This window comes from Alexandromys fortis, unplaced genomic scaffold (genome assembly GCF_014885135.2).
Source record: "Alexandromys fortis isolate MF-2015 unplaced genomic scaffold, M_Fortis_MF-2015_v1.1 scaffold_90, whole genome shotgun sequence".
Classification (NCBI taxonomy): Eukaryota; Metazoa; Chordata; class Mammalia; order Rodentia; family Cricetidae; genus Alexandromys; species Alexandromys fortis.
Genome location: NW_026067985.1, coordinates 6852270 through 6867717, shown reverse-complemented (window position 1 = coordinate 6867717; position 15448 = coordinate 6852270). Strand labels below are relative to the sequence as shown.

The window sequence follows — 15448 nt, the reverse complement described above, 5'->3', positions numbered from 1 at the left end:
GTCTCTTTAAAGACTTTATTTTTTAAAACTTTTTTACAACTGTCTATACTCTTTTTCTTCTCTCTCCCAAGCCCATGTACATTCTTTAAACACAGTATGACCCATTCAGAGGTTTATTTCTGTCTGAATCTGTCTTTATTGTGTGTCTAATCATTTCCTGACTAAGAGCACCTTTTTTTTTCTAAATGCTAGTGGGCATGACTAAGATCAACTCCACGCCTCTGCCTGTTGCCTCTGCCCTGTCCAACATGGCAGAGGTATGTTCACCTCCTCTGTGGGCCATGCTCACCGCACCAGCTCCAGGGACACAGCAGGTCTATATTGCCATTAGGCAATTAGTAGCATGCTCCTTACAACCCCACTTAAGTGCAGGACCTCCTGAAAGAGCCAGAGTTCATGCTGTTAGCATGAGTCAGGAATCTGGCTCTTAAAGAAACCGCACAAGTTTTGTTGCTAATGCTCAATTAGGAAGCCTTTTCTTAAAGGAACTATGCTTCTGCTTGCTTCTAGCAAACAAAGCCCACCCAAGAAAATGCTGCTACCAAGAAGCCACACTTAGCTCCTGTTTTTTTGTGGGTCTAGAAGTCCTCTTTTCTTCTTAAGCTTCTTTTAGGTCTTATGTGAATCCATGCCTGAGATGGTGGGTAACATTTTGTAATAAAACTTATTCATAGCATATAGAAGGTAATCCCATATCAGATCTCTGAATTCGAGCTCAGCTTGGTCTACAGAGTGAGTTCCAGGTCAGGACTGTTACACGGAGAAACTCTATCCCAAACCCCGCTCCGCCCAAAAGAAAGAAAACAGAAAAAAGGTAAATGTTTTATAAAGAGTTTTCATTTTTTTTTTCTTTCTTCCTCTAAGAGACAGGGTTTCTCTGTGTAGCTGTAGCTGACTTACAGAGCTGTGGCTGAACTTCCGGAGATCCACTTCTCTCTCCCTCCCTCCCTCCCTCCCTCCCTCCCTTCCTCCCTAAAGAATTCTCATCCTATGGGTTGGGGGAGTCTAAACAATGTCCTACCCCTTCCTCATAAGGTCCAAATGACAAAGTTTTTTTTTTAAATATTTATTTATTTAATTATTTATTATGTATACAATATTCTGTCTGAATGCCTGAAGGCCAGAAGAGGGCGACAGACCTCTTTACAGATGGTTGTGAGCCACCATGTGGTTGCTGGGAATTGAACTCAGGACCTTTGGAAGAGCAGGCAATGCTCTTAACCACTGAGCCATCTCTCCAGCCCCCCCAAATGACAAAGTTTGATTCCATCCAAGTCTACCCTGGCTAACTAAGGAGTTTATTAGGGTTACTTAAAAAAGCACGAATGAAGAGTTAAAAGCAGGAGCCTTGGTGACCCTAAAACAGCCACATTGGGAGGTTTGTACCCAGCATGGATGAAAACTAGCCCACAGCTTCATGGATAGTGCTTCCTTCCTAGTCCTTCACAGCCTGAATACTCTACCTCCTCCCTAAATCATGCACAATTAGGGCAGAATTGCATATAGTCAGTTGGGAGGAGTGGCTGGATTCTCAGATGAGGGTCCTTTAGCCCTCTCCTCCCTCCTAGGAGGGAATGTTAACAATCAACAAGCTTAGTTGTGATGGTCTTTTGGAACTGGGCACATCTGATCTGAAGATGGTGGCAGTTAGGCTTGGAAGATAACCCTATATAATATACACATTGAGTTCTTTTTCTCAAATTTACCAAAGATTAGATCCTGCTATTTTATGACATACAGTTATTGGATATATACAATAATTGTAGTGTTAATTTTTTGTTTTGTTTTGTTTTTTTGAGACAGGGTGTCTGTGTGTAGCTTTAGAGCCTGCCCTGGCTCTGTAGACCAGGCTGGTCTCGAACTCACAGAGATCCACCTGCCTCTGCCTCCTGAGTACTGGGATTTAATGGTGTGAGCCACCACCACCTGGCTCCAAAGTCTCTTAATGGTAAGTATATCTCTTTTTTTTCACTATCACGAGCTTATTGTGCCGGAAACAAACATCATCTGTGTCTTTTCACATCAGAACTTATTGACTAACAATCCATTCACAAAGTTATTTGTTAGATTTGCTGCAACTTACCAAGAAATCTTGAATTCAAGTATGTGGATCCTAGCAGTCATAGGTCCTTTTATTCCAGAATTAGTTACTGGCATTAACTCTTAGCTCGTACATTACCCTGTCGTATGTTTACACAGATTACAGAATGGCCATAAGAGAGGAACAGATGCTGCAGAGTTCTGAGAGGCTGTCCTCAAGTTGAACTGATACAATCTTAATTCAAATCCTGCAGGGGCCATAAAAAGTCATACTAGGCACAGGTTCAGGGTTGTCAGCACAGGCCCAGGCGTCTGGCCATTTCAAATGCAGAAGTGGAGAGAGCAGCATACGATGAAGAAGCTGGAGGCTTTCACTTTAGCCAGTGTCTTACACGAGGCTCACGACACGTGATGGGTCAAAATGGAGGAACTCTATACAGTTCCCCGTGTGGGTGTATCTGATGCAACATATGTAGAGTTCATACGTAGAGTCTCTGCTTTGATTTGATACAGTCACAGGCAGTGTTGTTTATTCGCACAAATCAAATGATTTGTCAGTTGGTACAAGCTGGTGCCCTGACAGACAACAGTTAATGACTTGTGTGAACACAAACATAATCATTTTTCCTTGGCACTTAGCTTCAAAATGTGGTCTATGTGTTGCACAGCCTGACATCAGCAATTGTACACAACAGAGTAAGCTACCATCCAGACCCAACTTATTCTGTTTTTCTAAAAAAGCAGTTTTTAGTTGTTTGAGAATTTCATATAACATGTTTTGATGCTATTACCCTCCTTCTCCAACTCTTTCTAGATTCATACCCCCATTTCCTTCCTACCCAACTTTGTAAAACTAAGTAGACCAGGCTGGTTTCCCATTCAAAGAGATCCACGTGTCCCAGCCAGAGCGTTGTAGCTATTAAGCCTGTCCTGGAACTAGCTCTTGTAGACCAGGCCTGCCTCTGTCTCCCAAGTGCTGGGATTAAAGGCGTGTGCCTCCACTGCCCGGCTTGTAATCTCTTTTTTCTTAAAGGAGCATCAGGCCCCTTGGGTTGGGGCCCACCTGTATGATTTCATTTAGTTTTAATTATTTCTGTAAGTATTATAATAACTACCTCTCCAAATGCAATCAGAGTGCACATGAGGCACACAACTTAATCCACGACTAAGACACTGTTTAGTCCAAACTCTTCCTGAGATTTTTTTCCAGTCCCCATTGCTCTCCTTCCCAGGAAGATTAAACCAGATTAGGATTAAAGGTGTGTCCTTCCATGCCCAGTTTTCCCTCCATGCTTGGGTGATATTTTCACACACAAATCTGACAACATTCCAGTTAAAATCTCTGGTGGCTCTAAACCCTTTAGATTAGTGAGTCTTTATTTTGCTCCCTAGTTTGCCATTTCACAGATTCCTGGCCACTGACTGGTCACTGCTTAACCAATGCTTCCTCCCTTTCAAGGTCATGCTCTAAATCATCTTCAGGATACAATTCTGACACTTCTAAGCAGGACTGACTTTTAATACAGTATCTTTTAAGGTGTATAAATACCCTTGCAGTGATTAGGAAAGAGATGAAATAGGATTAAAGATTTTAATATGGACTGGGGAGATGGCAGCCCTGGAGACTTCACACAGAATTCAAGACGTGTAAGTGAGGAAGACATAGGTCTTTCTTAGGACACAGCAATGTCCAAATATGTTTCCTGGGGAGAGTTTCCTGGGTAGGCTTAGAGTAAGTAGGCATGAATCCCAGCAAGTCACACTGTGACTGAGCGTTCAGTGTGATATGAAGGTAAGCATGGCCAGTCAAATGGAGGGTAGCTAGCTGTCTATTAGAGGGGTGGGCATTGGGCAGCAAGTGTAGAACCACCATGCTGAAAACCACTGAGTGGCTGGAGAGATGATTCAGGGGGGTAAGAGCACTAGTTGCTCTTCCAGAGGACCTGGGTTCGATTACCAGCACCCACAGAGCAGCTTACAACTGTCTGTAACTCCAGTCCCAGGGGGATATGATGGCCTCTTCTGGCGTCCTCAGTATATACATGGTATTCACATAGTACACTGACATATACACAAACAAAAATCCATACGCAGAAAAATAACAGGAGATCGAGAGTAGGAGAGGAAGACGGACTCCTGAAGGAGAGCTGCAGAGCGGGCTCAGTGGTTAAGAGCACTTGCCTGGTGTGGGTCCATGGTCTGTATTATGGCAATTATATTTTAAATAAACGCTGATTGGGCAGTAGCCAGGCAGGAATTATAGGCGGGACAACCAGACAGGAAGTAAAGGTGGGTCAAGGAGAATAGGAGAATGCTGGAAAGGAGGCCTATTCCTCCACAGTCCTGACCCGACCACAGAAGAAGCAAGATGTGACTGCCTCGCTGAATAAGGTACACATGGCTAACACAGATAAGAATAATGGGCTAATAATGGGCTATATAAGTTATGAGTTAATAAGAAGCCTGAGCTAATGGGCCAATCTATAACTATATATTAGTTATGGGTCTATAACTAATGTAGACCTCTGTGTGATTTCTTTGGGACTTAATGATTGTGGGAACTGGGCAGGACAGAAACCCCTACAACACTTGGCTGCTCTCTTAGAGGACCAGGGCTTAATTCCCAACATCCACATGGAGGCTTAAAACCATACCTAACTGTGGTTTCACAGCCAACACATCCTTTTGGCCTTCTCTGGCACCAGGCACAAACACGGTACATACACATACAGTCAACTATAACATTCATGTGCATAAAATAAATAAAACTTTTTAGAAGTGACTACTAAACCCTATTTCTAGCATGAGAAAGTACAATTTATGGTCAACATAGATGCCAAGCAACATACAATTGTAAAAATTTACTACATTAGCTAGGTGTGGTGATGGACACAGTACGTGGGAGGCCACGGTAGGAGGATTCTCAACTAGAATGCAGCCCAGGCTACACAGAGATCTTGCCTCAAAAAAGGGGGTGTGGCTGGTAATATGGTTCATTCCCCATACTAAAGCACTTGCTGAGCTGAATTCCCAGGGATATATGGTGTGTGTGTGTGTGAATGTCCATGTATGTATGTAGAGGCCAGTGGCCAACCTCGCTGTCTTCCTCAATGATACAACCATCTTTTTTGAAAAGCTCTCTTAATCTGGAACTCACTGATTCAACTAGGCTTGATTTGGGAACCTTCCTGTCTCTGCCTACCCAGTACTGCTAAGTGTGCCACAGCTTTTTTGTTTTGCTTTGTTTTTTTTTTTTAAAAAAAAAAAAAAAAACAAAACAAAACAGGATCTCACTAGGTTTACTCTGGATGGCCTAGAACTCACCATGTGGCCCAGGCTGACCTTGAATTCAGGTTCACCAGCCTGTGATTGAAGATGCGTGCCAACACACCAGGCCCAGATCCGGCTTTTTCCGTGAGTGCCGAGGATGGAACTCTGGGGGGAAGGGGGATAAGATAGCCACTCAAAACGAATGCTTGTTTTCTCACTATACATCCGAGCACGCTCTTGCCACACCTGACCACAAGCAGGATACCAACAGGCCTTTCCCCGAGCTTCTGGGGTAGGGAGGGCCACAGCACCTAAGTACCCGGTGGGCCTGACCAGGGCTGCAGCCTAAGGGGCCTGTGGCCTACACGGGGAGGACGACGACTACCAGTGACACACAGGTGACTAACCAAGGAGACGGCGGGTTCCAACAGACAGCATGACGCCCCAGCGCAGGCAAGGTAGGGACAGCCGCCTCATCTTCCAAGGCGAGAGAAGGCAGCACGGGAACTGTTGAAGCTTCGCTTCGCGCCTCTCCTCACCCGAGAAGAGCCAGCCTAGCCAGTCTCACGTCAGCGTCTCATCCGTCACTTGACCGCGTCCCTGAGCTTCGCGGGTCACGCATGCGCAGTTGTCTCTCGTTGCCCCGCCCCTCAAGCGGCCCATTCCCTTCCATCCTAAAGGGAGCTCTAGCCGCCTGGAGTGGCCACGTGTGCGCCTGCGCGCTCCGAGACCGCCCTCCAAGTGACGTGAGAGCTCACTCGGAGCGCTCGGCCGCGTCTCTCATCTCCGGCTCCCGTAATCTGCTGTGATGGCTGCCGCGGTCCCTGGCGCCGTTTCCCTCTCCCCACTGCTGTCTATTCTCCTGGGCCTGTTGCTCCTCTCTGCTCCTCATGGCGGCAGCGGCCTGCACACGAAGGGCGCCCTTCCCTTGGACACAGTCACTTTCTACAAGGTAATGAGGACTGGGGGAGTCGTGCGCAGGTGCAGCTAGACTCCCGTGGGCGCGTGCGCTCATGAGGACGTTGGTCCCCGAGGGGTGGCAAGCAGGCACTCTATAGGGACCATCCCTAGATATCCCACCATCCTATAGGCCCAATGTTGGCAGAATAAGGGCGCACGCTAATCACTCGGAACCCTTGTCTTTGCTTTGCAAGCCGGCTACTCGCTACCTCCTTCTACAAAAGAGCTATGCAGTCAAGGGACCTAAATGTTCCTTCCCTTTATCTATAGGGAAAAGACAATGCCGGGAACGATCCAATCCACGAGTCCCAAGTGGAAGATTGAAGGGCGGGGCGAGGTCGACGCTCTTGGGCTCCTTGATGGGTGGGGGTGGCGAAGAAAATTAACGTTAACATGCAAGTGTGCTCCCCCTCTTCTCTGACTGAGGATGGATGCCTGCTTGATGTGCCAGTGTGCAAACCATATGATAGAGCGCGGACCCCTACAAAGTGCAAGGGTTAAAAAGGTGCACTTCTGACACCTGTAGAAAGCATGTTCGGGCAGAGAAAGAAATGAATAAAAACCAGGTCAAAGCACGGAAGAAGCGCCATTAGTCCTAGGGTCCCCCCCCTCCCCCAAATGTGGTATCCAGGTCTGGGTAAATGAATGGTGGCAATGTTGGAGGCTGAATGCAGTGGACGGTGTGCACCCAACCTTTTCCTCGCGCATCTGTCCCAGACCCCAGCAGTTCTCACTTCCTCTATTGGGCAATCTAAGTGTGGAGAGAAGTAGTCATTTTCTTATTTTGTTTTCATAGTGAGGAACTGAAAATCAAAAGAGAACTAAATGAGCCTGTCTCGAGTGGTTGGACACGTCCGTTTTGGACAGGGTTGCTGTTTGAAAAGGATCCTGCACATGTAGCCTATTCAATGTTGTCCTTAGGAATTAAAAAATGTCTGCCATATTATTAATCACCCACTCAACCTTATATAGCAATCTACTCTCGATACAGCGGTCCAAGTGTGAACAAGGCATTTAGCACCCTAAGTTTAACCAACCGGTCAGTGTTCACCATCTTTACCAACTGCCTCCCTGCCCTCATCACTGGAACCCCAATGGCCCCTGACTGCACCTCGAGATTCCACAATAGAATGCCCTTCTTACCACTCACTTCCTAGCCATTTGCCCCCTTGTCCAATCTCTCCAGCCAGTACAAGCCTGACTTCCTAGCTCACAGCTGTTAGGACTTCGGCACTGTTCCTTGTGACTGGAACACTCCTTGCCAGTCTTTGAAACAAGTTACTTCACATTATTCGGTCTTAGGTTAAATATTACCCGCTTGGGGCCTTGCCTTGCTTTCTTGGGCCCCCCGTGACGGTCCCCCTCATTCATTCCTGTTGCTCCGTCACTATTTTCTTTAAACTTGTCAGTTTCAAATCTCCCATAGAACATTACAAGCATATGAAGCAGCTGATCTGTTTCTCTGACTCTCTACACGGCACACCAGATTATTCATTGAGCATCTGACAGTGGATCTGGTATGTTGTCTTCACATCAATCAACAGGTGCCTCCTCTATTGCTTCCAAATTTTTGCCAGGAATCTTGTTACATGTTTTGTCTTTCAGTGATTTCCAACTAGAATGGGTTTTCTTCAGTGTTATTTTTGACCATCACTAAAAGGCTTCATTAGATGAAAGCCCCTATGCTGTTCATTGCTGTGTTCATTTAGAATGATGTCTGGGACATGATGGGCTTTTAACAGCTTCTTATATAGCGAACAAATAAATAAACAAAGCCAGCCAGGCAAAGGTGTCAACACACAGAACTGATGAGGCAGAGGCAGAAAGGTCATGAGTCCAAGGCCAGTATGGGTAACTTGATGAGATCTTGTTTTAAAAATCCCAGTGAAGGGGCCATAAGATGACTCAGCAGGAAGGCACTTGACCAAGCCTGACCACTAGAGTTGGTGAAAGAAGAGAACTGACTCCCACACACATAACACATACATAACAGCACTACTGCATCCTGTTAGCTAAATCTCCTTTCTACTCCAGTGTCCAGCCACCCTATGATTATTGGTATTCGGTATTCTAAATGAGGTCCCCTGGCAGGGAAGCCTGTGCTGTGCTTTTGAAACACCATCCCGCTTCTACTCACCTTGATTCACAGCCACGCAGCATCAGCTCCCCAAGCCTGTGAGAGCTCTCTTCAGAACATTTTTCAGTGTGTCTGCCATAAGTCAAACACTGGGAGTGTACAAGAACAGGGGCATGGTCCTTATCCTTAGAAATCCAAGTGGGAAAGACAGAAAATGAGCAAATAATAAGGTTTCATTGTGAGATGGGAGAGGGTTAAGGAAATGAAGTAATAGGAGATTGGATCTTACTATTCACTAGAAGGGGACATTTAAACTGACCCTGGAATGACAGAGGCAGATGAAGAGGCTTTCCAGGCAGCAGAGTGGGACTAGTGAGAAACAAGGGCAGCTGGGCCATGGGGATATGAGCCGATTTATATTTTCAGTCTTCCCTGCTGCTGGGCCCTTGGAGCTCTGACTTTTTAGTGTCAGTGACCTGTTCCCGATGGTTTCTGTCTTTGATGTCCCTAGGCAGTTTTAATATCCTTAAATAGGTAAAATAAAGTGAATGTTAAAAATAATAAGGCCTTTTCACTACCAGCGATTGCCTGTGATGGAAATATGACAGTTTGGGACTGCGGAAAGGCTGATGGAGGAGGCTGGAAAGAGGGCTTAGTGGTTGAGAACAAACACTGCTCTTGCATCCATGTCAGGCAGCTTACAGCCTGTCATTCTCTAGCTCGAGGTTGATCAGGCATCCTTTTCTGGCCTTCTTGGGTACCTGTACTCAGATGCACATAGCCACACATACATAACTAAAAATAATAAAAATAAGTTGTTTTTTAATTTGAAGATGGGTAGGCAGTATTACTGACCAAAGGTAATTAGATAAAATGTATACATTGAACAAAGCCACCAAAAGGAAGTCTTGGGCTCATCAGTAAGTTAAATGTAGACTGACCATTATGATTCCCTGAAGCTCCATTCCCAGCAAACCAAAAGGAATGGAATTTTGTGTGCTCAAACATAACATGTATGTCAACGCTTTTATTCCCAGCACTCAGGAGGCAGAGACAGACAGATCCACTTCATTAAATTAACTACCACAATTAAAATTCTGGCTTTGACAGTTTAAGACAGATGTAGCTAAAGGGAATGCTGGTCTTAGGAGATGGCATGGACTCAAGTCCATGGACCTCTTCATCAACCTTCTGACCTGAAATTGCTCAGTTCAGTTCAAACTCTGGCCTCTATGGCCAAAGCATCCTGAGTATTTGGTGTTTACTGACAAAGACCCCCTGAGATGTCAGAGGACAGCAGTGGGTGCCAATGTTTCCTTGGCATTGTTCAAAGACACTGGAAGGGAAGGCCTCAGGTATTTATGCAGTATTCTATCTTTTGTGGGTGTGAACACATGCACACCCGGTGTGATACCCACAAAGGAATCATATTTTAAGCTTTGGGGGAATCAGTGCATTCACACAGCTTGTCTCCCGTGTAGGCTCATTTCCACTGTTTCTTAAACAGGGGTCCCTTGGGAAGGGGAATTATCCCTAGAAGTCCCTGAACACCTGACTTGCTCAGCTCTATGCGCCCACAGGTCATCCCCAAAAGCAAGTTTGTCTTGGTGAAGTTCGACACCCAGTACCCCTACGGTGAGAAGCAGGACGAATTCAAACGGCTGGCTGAGAATTCGGCCTCCAGCGATGATCTTTTGGTGGCAGAGGTGGGGATCTCAGGTACGGACAAGTCCAGGATGACTGGGGAGGGGCTTGGGATGAGGGAAGGTGGGGCTCATTTCCCTGGTGGGTGGGGGAGTAATGCCCCTGAGCCATTCACTTAGAGAAATTGGTTAAAGTCTGTCAGGACATAGTGCCTGCAGCAAGCTTAAGCGGAGCAGGTGCTGCCCATGGAACCAGAGATGATCCTATAGCTGCCTGAAGGAACAACTCCTCTTCCCAAACCTTCACCTCTCTGACTTCCCTTAAGAACTGAGCACCTCCTGAAATGAGCCAGTGCCAGCACTAATCGATGGGCAGTCTCTACAGCCATAGTCACCAGCATCTCTAGTGGTTATAGTCCAGAGGTCTGCAGGCACTGAATCTCAGCCCTATCTTAAATGTGGTATCATCACCTTATTTGGGAAGATCCGTACTTCCACCTGGGAGGTCCTAGAGAATTTCCGGCAGTCTGGTAGCAGTAGAGCTGGCTAGAACACTTCTCCAGGGCAATTAGTGGTGAGTTTACTCAATTTCCAGTCAGTTCCCTCAGAGCTTGGTGAATAATAACTGCAACAGAGCCAGCTTTCATCCTGTATCTACTATGTGCCAGGCCACTGTGCTGCTTTCCATGAGTTCTGTCCCAATACCTCTCTGAAAGAAGTACTATGGAACTATCACCTGTGTCTCAGACCAGTGGACCTATGCGCAAGACTTAATGGTGCAGTTAAATGCCAGACCTAGGGGGCTGGAGAGATGGCTCAGCAATTAAGAGCACTGACTGCTCATCCAGAGGATCTGGGTTCAATTTCAGGCATCCACATGGCAGCTCCCAACTGTCTGTAATTCAGCTCCAAGTGATTTGACACCTGAGATATATATACAGTCAAAACACCAATGCACATAAAGTAAAAATAAATCATTTTTTAAAAAGACTAGGAGGAGCTCCTGGCAGCCATCACCATCCTTTAGCCTTGGAGACCACTAGGCCCACTGGGGGCAGTGTCAGAGCCACCACATAGCGAGCCCTTCATTCCTCCACATGACGTGTTTCCTCACTGGTCTTCTTCCAGTTTTGGTGAGGCAGGGTCTGCGTTCACTAAATGCTCTCCTTTTCTATAATGCTACAGTCAGGGTAGCATATGTAGCTCATGAACCCCCAAGTTCAGTCCCTACCCAGATCTTTATGTGGCTGATTCCAGTTGTGTTCATAGTGTGGATCATGGGCTTCCTCACCCCCAAACTATTTGTTAAGATACGAGTTATTTTATTAAGATACTGTGAATGTAGCACCAGAGCTTGACATCTGAACTGTGACTAGGCCCTCACACACATAACAGGTTCTAGCACAGAGTGGATACAATATTCAGAAGATCAATGTTTCCCCAAAAACAAAAATAAATACCCCCCCAAAAAAAGAGTCAGTGAATGACACAGTAAAGCTACAAAGCTAAGGCATGTTGGGAAAAAATTTAGACACAGGACTGGTGAAACTTCACACTAGACTGTGTACAGCCAATCTTTCAATTTCTCCATCTACTCAGCAGGCCCCGTAGCAATGTTCTTCTAGTTCCTCATGTTTGGTGTCTATTCACAGACTATGGTGATAAGCTGAACATGGAGCTGAGTGAGAAATATAAGCTGGACAAAGAGAATTACCCAGTCTTCTACCTCTTTCGGGATGGGGACTTTGAGAATCCTGTCCCATACAGTGGGGCAATTAAGGTTGGCGCTATCCAGCGCTGGCTAAAGGGTCAGGGGGTCTACTTAGGCATGCCTGGTTGCCTGCCTGCCTACGATGCCCTGGCGGGCGAGTTCATCAAGGCTTCCAGCATAGAGGCCCGCCAGGCCATCTTGAAAAAGGGGCAGGATGGCCTCTCAGGTGTGAAGGAGACAGAGAAGAAGTGGGCCGGCCAGTACCTGAAGATCATGGGGAAAATCTTGGACCAAGGTGAAGACTTCCCAGCCTCAGAAATGACTCGGATCAGCAAGCTAATTGAGAACAAGATGAGCGACAGCAAAAAAGAAGAGCTGCACAAGAGCTTAAACATCCTGACCGCCTTCCGGAAGAAGGGGGCTGACAAGGAGGAGCTGTGACAGGGCACAAGGGTTTCCAGGGTTTGCTGGGGTTGGGAAAGGGAGAGCCACCTGCTGGCTGTGAGGCCCCTATGGAGTACAAGGTTGTGGAACAAAGCAGTCCTGAGCCAGAAACCTGAACCCTGAATATGCCTGGACATTCATGTTGCTGAGATCATGCTTAGGACATCCCTAGAAGCCAGTGTGTGTGTGGAGAGCCTGTCAAGGCTGGTGAGCTGCCCCAGCAGAGGAACTGGTGCTACAGAGGAGTTAATGCTGAACAAATAAAAGTCTTGTTTTGGTTAGATGGCTTTCTTTTCAGATTGTACTTTTTTGGCCTATAATTTGAGTCTCAGCTATTGAGGATTTCTTTCTATCGGGAACTCTGCCCTGCACCAGGCATCACTCTGGAGAATCGTGAATGTGAGGCAAAGGATGCTGTCTGCCCTCTGACTTTATGCCCTCTGTAGTCTATCATGCTTTCTTTCTACAGAGCAAGTTCTTAGTTGTACTAATGCATTCTTTTTAGAATTTATACAATCAAGGCCATATGTGGTGACACACATCTGTAATCTGACAGAGTAGAGGTACAAGGATCACTTTCAGCTACATAATGAATTTGAGGACCAGCCTAGGGTACATGAGACTATTAAAAAAAAAAAAGGTACACAACCAGATGAACAATCACTCCAATTCAAAGATTTAAATGATTAATTACTTTCCAACAGTATCACTTACTGTAAGTTACTCAGTCAACACTAAATTTTTATGGTTTTGGCTTTTGAGTCAAGGTTTTTTGTCTTACAGCTCTGGCTGTCCTGGGACTCACTGTAAATCAGACTGCCCTTAAACTCAGACAGATCTGCCTCCTGTGTGCTGGGATTACAGGTGTGCGCCACCACTGCCTGGCAAAACCAACTTTTAATAAACAACCTGATTCCACTCCACTCAGTGTTCAGTTGGATCAAGCAAAACATCCAGCTGCTTTGTACTTGGGTGTGAACCAACCCTAAGTGCCCTTGCTCACAGCTCACGGCTGACATTCTCGGCAATGAACTTGGGATCTAAAGGATCTAGTACTTTTTATTTTCAATGACTTTTCTAATTTTATATTTCTGAGTGCTTGCCTGCAGTATATATGTGCACAATGTGCATGCAATGACCACAAAGGCCAGAAGAGGGTGTTGGGTTTTCTGGAACTAAAGTGGTAGATGGTTGTGAGCCACTTTATAGGTTCTGGGAACCAAGCACAGGTCTCTGAGGGCTCTTAACTAATGAGCAAGCCATCTCCCTAACTGCTAATATCATTTTTATCAAAATTCTTTCTAATCTCTTTGGGTGCTTCTGAAATACACACTTGCCTGAGGTGTTCTAGTTTATGCCCCTATCTAGGCCAGGCCAACTCCAAAGGACAAAATATTGGCAATTTTATAGAAAGCAGAGCACCCAATCTCTTCAGCCTTTGTAAAAGAAGTGGGACAGTGGCAGTCTACCCTAGGTCCTCTCAGGATGGACTCAGCTTGGTTGCTATGGTTTCTAACCTTAGGTGCTCTGGAAGGGGACTAAATTGCCTTGTCTATTTCAAGTTGAATCTGCTTAAGAGAGATACCACAGAAATGCAGTCTCCCCTCATACTGCCAGATGACTCCGTCCAGCAACACTGGCCCAGGGCAGTAAGCATGCTCTAATGATGGTTACCTAGAGTCTGGCGTCTTAGGGTTGGTTACACAGCTGCGTTGTTTCTGTTTAAGGGAATTAATTCTTCAATAATCTGATGCAGTAAACAATAGATCCAACATAACAAACTTTATTCTAAAGAACCCGCATATTTTCTCAAATAGTGTCAAGAGGAACTTTTTAATTAAGGAGCATTTCTTAGTAATGAATGCCATTAAAAAGGGTGGAGTGAGACAATTCAAGAAAGTCCATGGGTGTATAGAGAAGCACTGTCTCACAAAGAATCTAGCTTTTAACTCTTATGCATGTCCCTGGCATCTACAGAATCTACATGTTGCATAAAGTTGTGCCCCTCAAGCATGAACTGCAATGGCAAGCCCAAAATAACGTTGTGTGATTACAGGACTCGCTGTGTACTCAGCACTGTAAGGTTGGCATCAATCAGTAATAGCACCTGCAAAGTTGAATCATGTTAGAAAAGAGGTTCAGGCAAGGATTCTTTTTGTTAAAGAAAAAAATGTTCAGATAAAGTAAATTCCTCCCTGAAGAAACAGGCAAGACCTGCTAAGGGCATACGCTATCAGGAAAAAAAAGGAATCAGGAAAACAGCTCCTGCTTATACTGCATGGTTAGTGTGCCTTTAAGCAAGCAGCATCTCCAGACAGCCTGAAGCCTTCCAGTGACCATCCTAAGTGGGTGGGGCCATTGCACTCTGACTCATTCAGGTCTCCAGACACACTGATAACTTCCATCACACACGATGGATCTTCTACACCACACATAGCCTCCAACTAGGACTTAGGGTCTCAGTGACTAACAGATGTAGCACAACAGCTTAAGACACACCTGTTAGCTAATAAATAGAATTGTGTAAGGCACTATTGTTAAGCCACAAAGATTAGTTTTGACCTTTAGTCTTTTGGTTTTTATTTTCATTTGTTTGTTTTTAAGACAGTGTCTTGTAGCTGCACAAAGTTTTAACCTGGTCCTCCTGCCTCCAGCCCGGGCTAGCCCATAGTCGGGATAACATTCAGTACTATCGAGATGAGGTACACTGCTTAGTAATCTCTAACTTTTTCAAGACTGAACAAAAATGAACCAGGCAAAAGTGCCAACTAAAAATAAAAACATTTATGTAAATTAACCTGTACAGTTAAAGCCAATTTACTGCCTTCACTTAATTCTCAAGAGCAGAGATTTCCCACACCAATAAATCACATCAAAAAAGTAGAAAGAGTTTCAACAAGCCTGCAGATAAGCTGAACCCCTTTTTATATTGAAAAAGTTGAAATGAAAGACAAATACAGATTGAACGTGGTGATTGCAAAATATAATGCAATTTTGAACAATTAAAATTATGAAAATATACAAAATCGATGGCAGCACACCTAGGTTTGTGTACACTCTCCATTATGTGGAGACACGACAGGACTCTCAGTCCACAGCAGAGGAGTAACTTGAACCCAACGCCTGCTTTGGAAAGTCTTGACTTAGGATCTCAGTAGTATAAAAAGCAGTGATTTTTCAGTCTGTAAACAGTAGTCGTGGTTATTTTTTGTTGTTGTTTTTTGTTTTTTAAATATCAATTTACCACACAAAAACAAAACAGAACAAAACCCATATAAACCAGAACAGCAGCAGCAACGGGTC

General features: G+C 45.2%; 2 protein-coding genes across 10 annotated transcripts in view; one reads left to right on the top strand and one right to left on the bottom strand.

The window, feature by feature from the left end:
* The window catches only part of Tmem116 (transmembrane protein 116), a 61331-nt gene extending 55472 nt beyond the window's left edge, over positions 1–5859 (bottom strand). For 3 of the 9 annotated variants that reach the window (XM_050159128.1, XM_050159127.1, XM_050159131.1), the window contains exon 1: positions 5365–5467. In XM_050159128.1, coding sequence (XP_050015085.1) covers positions 5365–5367 — 3 coding nt within the window. In that variant the 5' untranslated portion in view covers positions 5368–5467. Of the gene's footprint in view, positions 1–5364; positions 5476–5717 lie in introns of those variants that run through there. The other 6 variants (XM_050159133.1, XM_050159135.1, XM_050159132.1 and 3 more) reach the window with 4 other exon arrangements.
* A 166-nt stretch (positions 5860–6025) lies between these two features.
* Positions 6026–12428, top strand: Erp29 (endoplasmic reticulum protein 29). The gene is made up of 3 exons (XM_050159136.1): positions 6026–6262; positions 9928–10066; positions 11643–12428. Exons 1-3 carry the CDS (start codon positions 6119–6121, stop codon positions 12140–12142), a joined length of 783 nt encoding a protein of 260 aa, XP_050015093.1. The 5' UTR covers positions 6026–6118; the 3' UTR covers positions 12143–12428.
* Positions 12429–15448: the final 3020 nt, after the last annotated feature.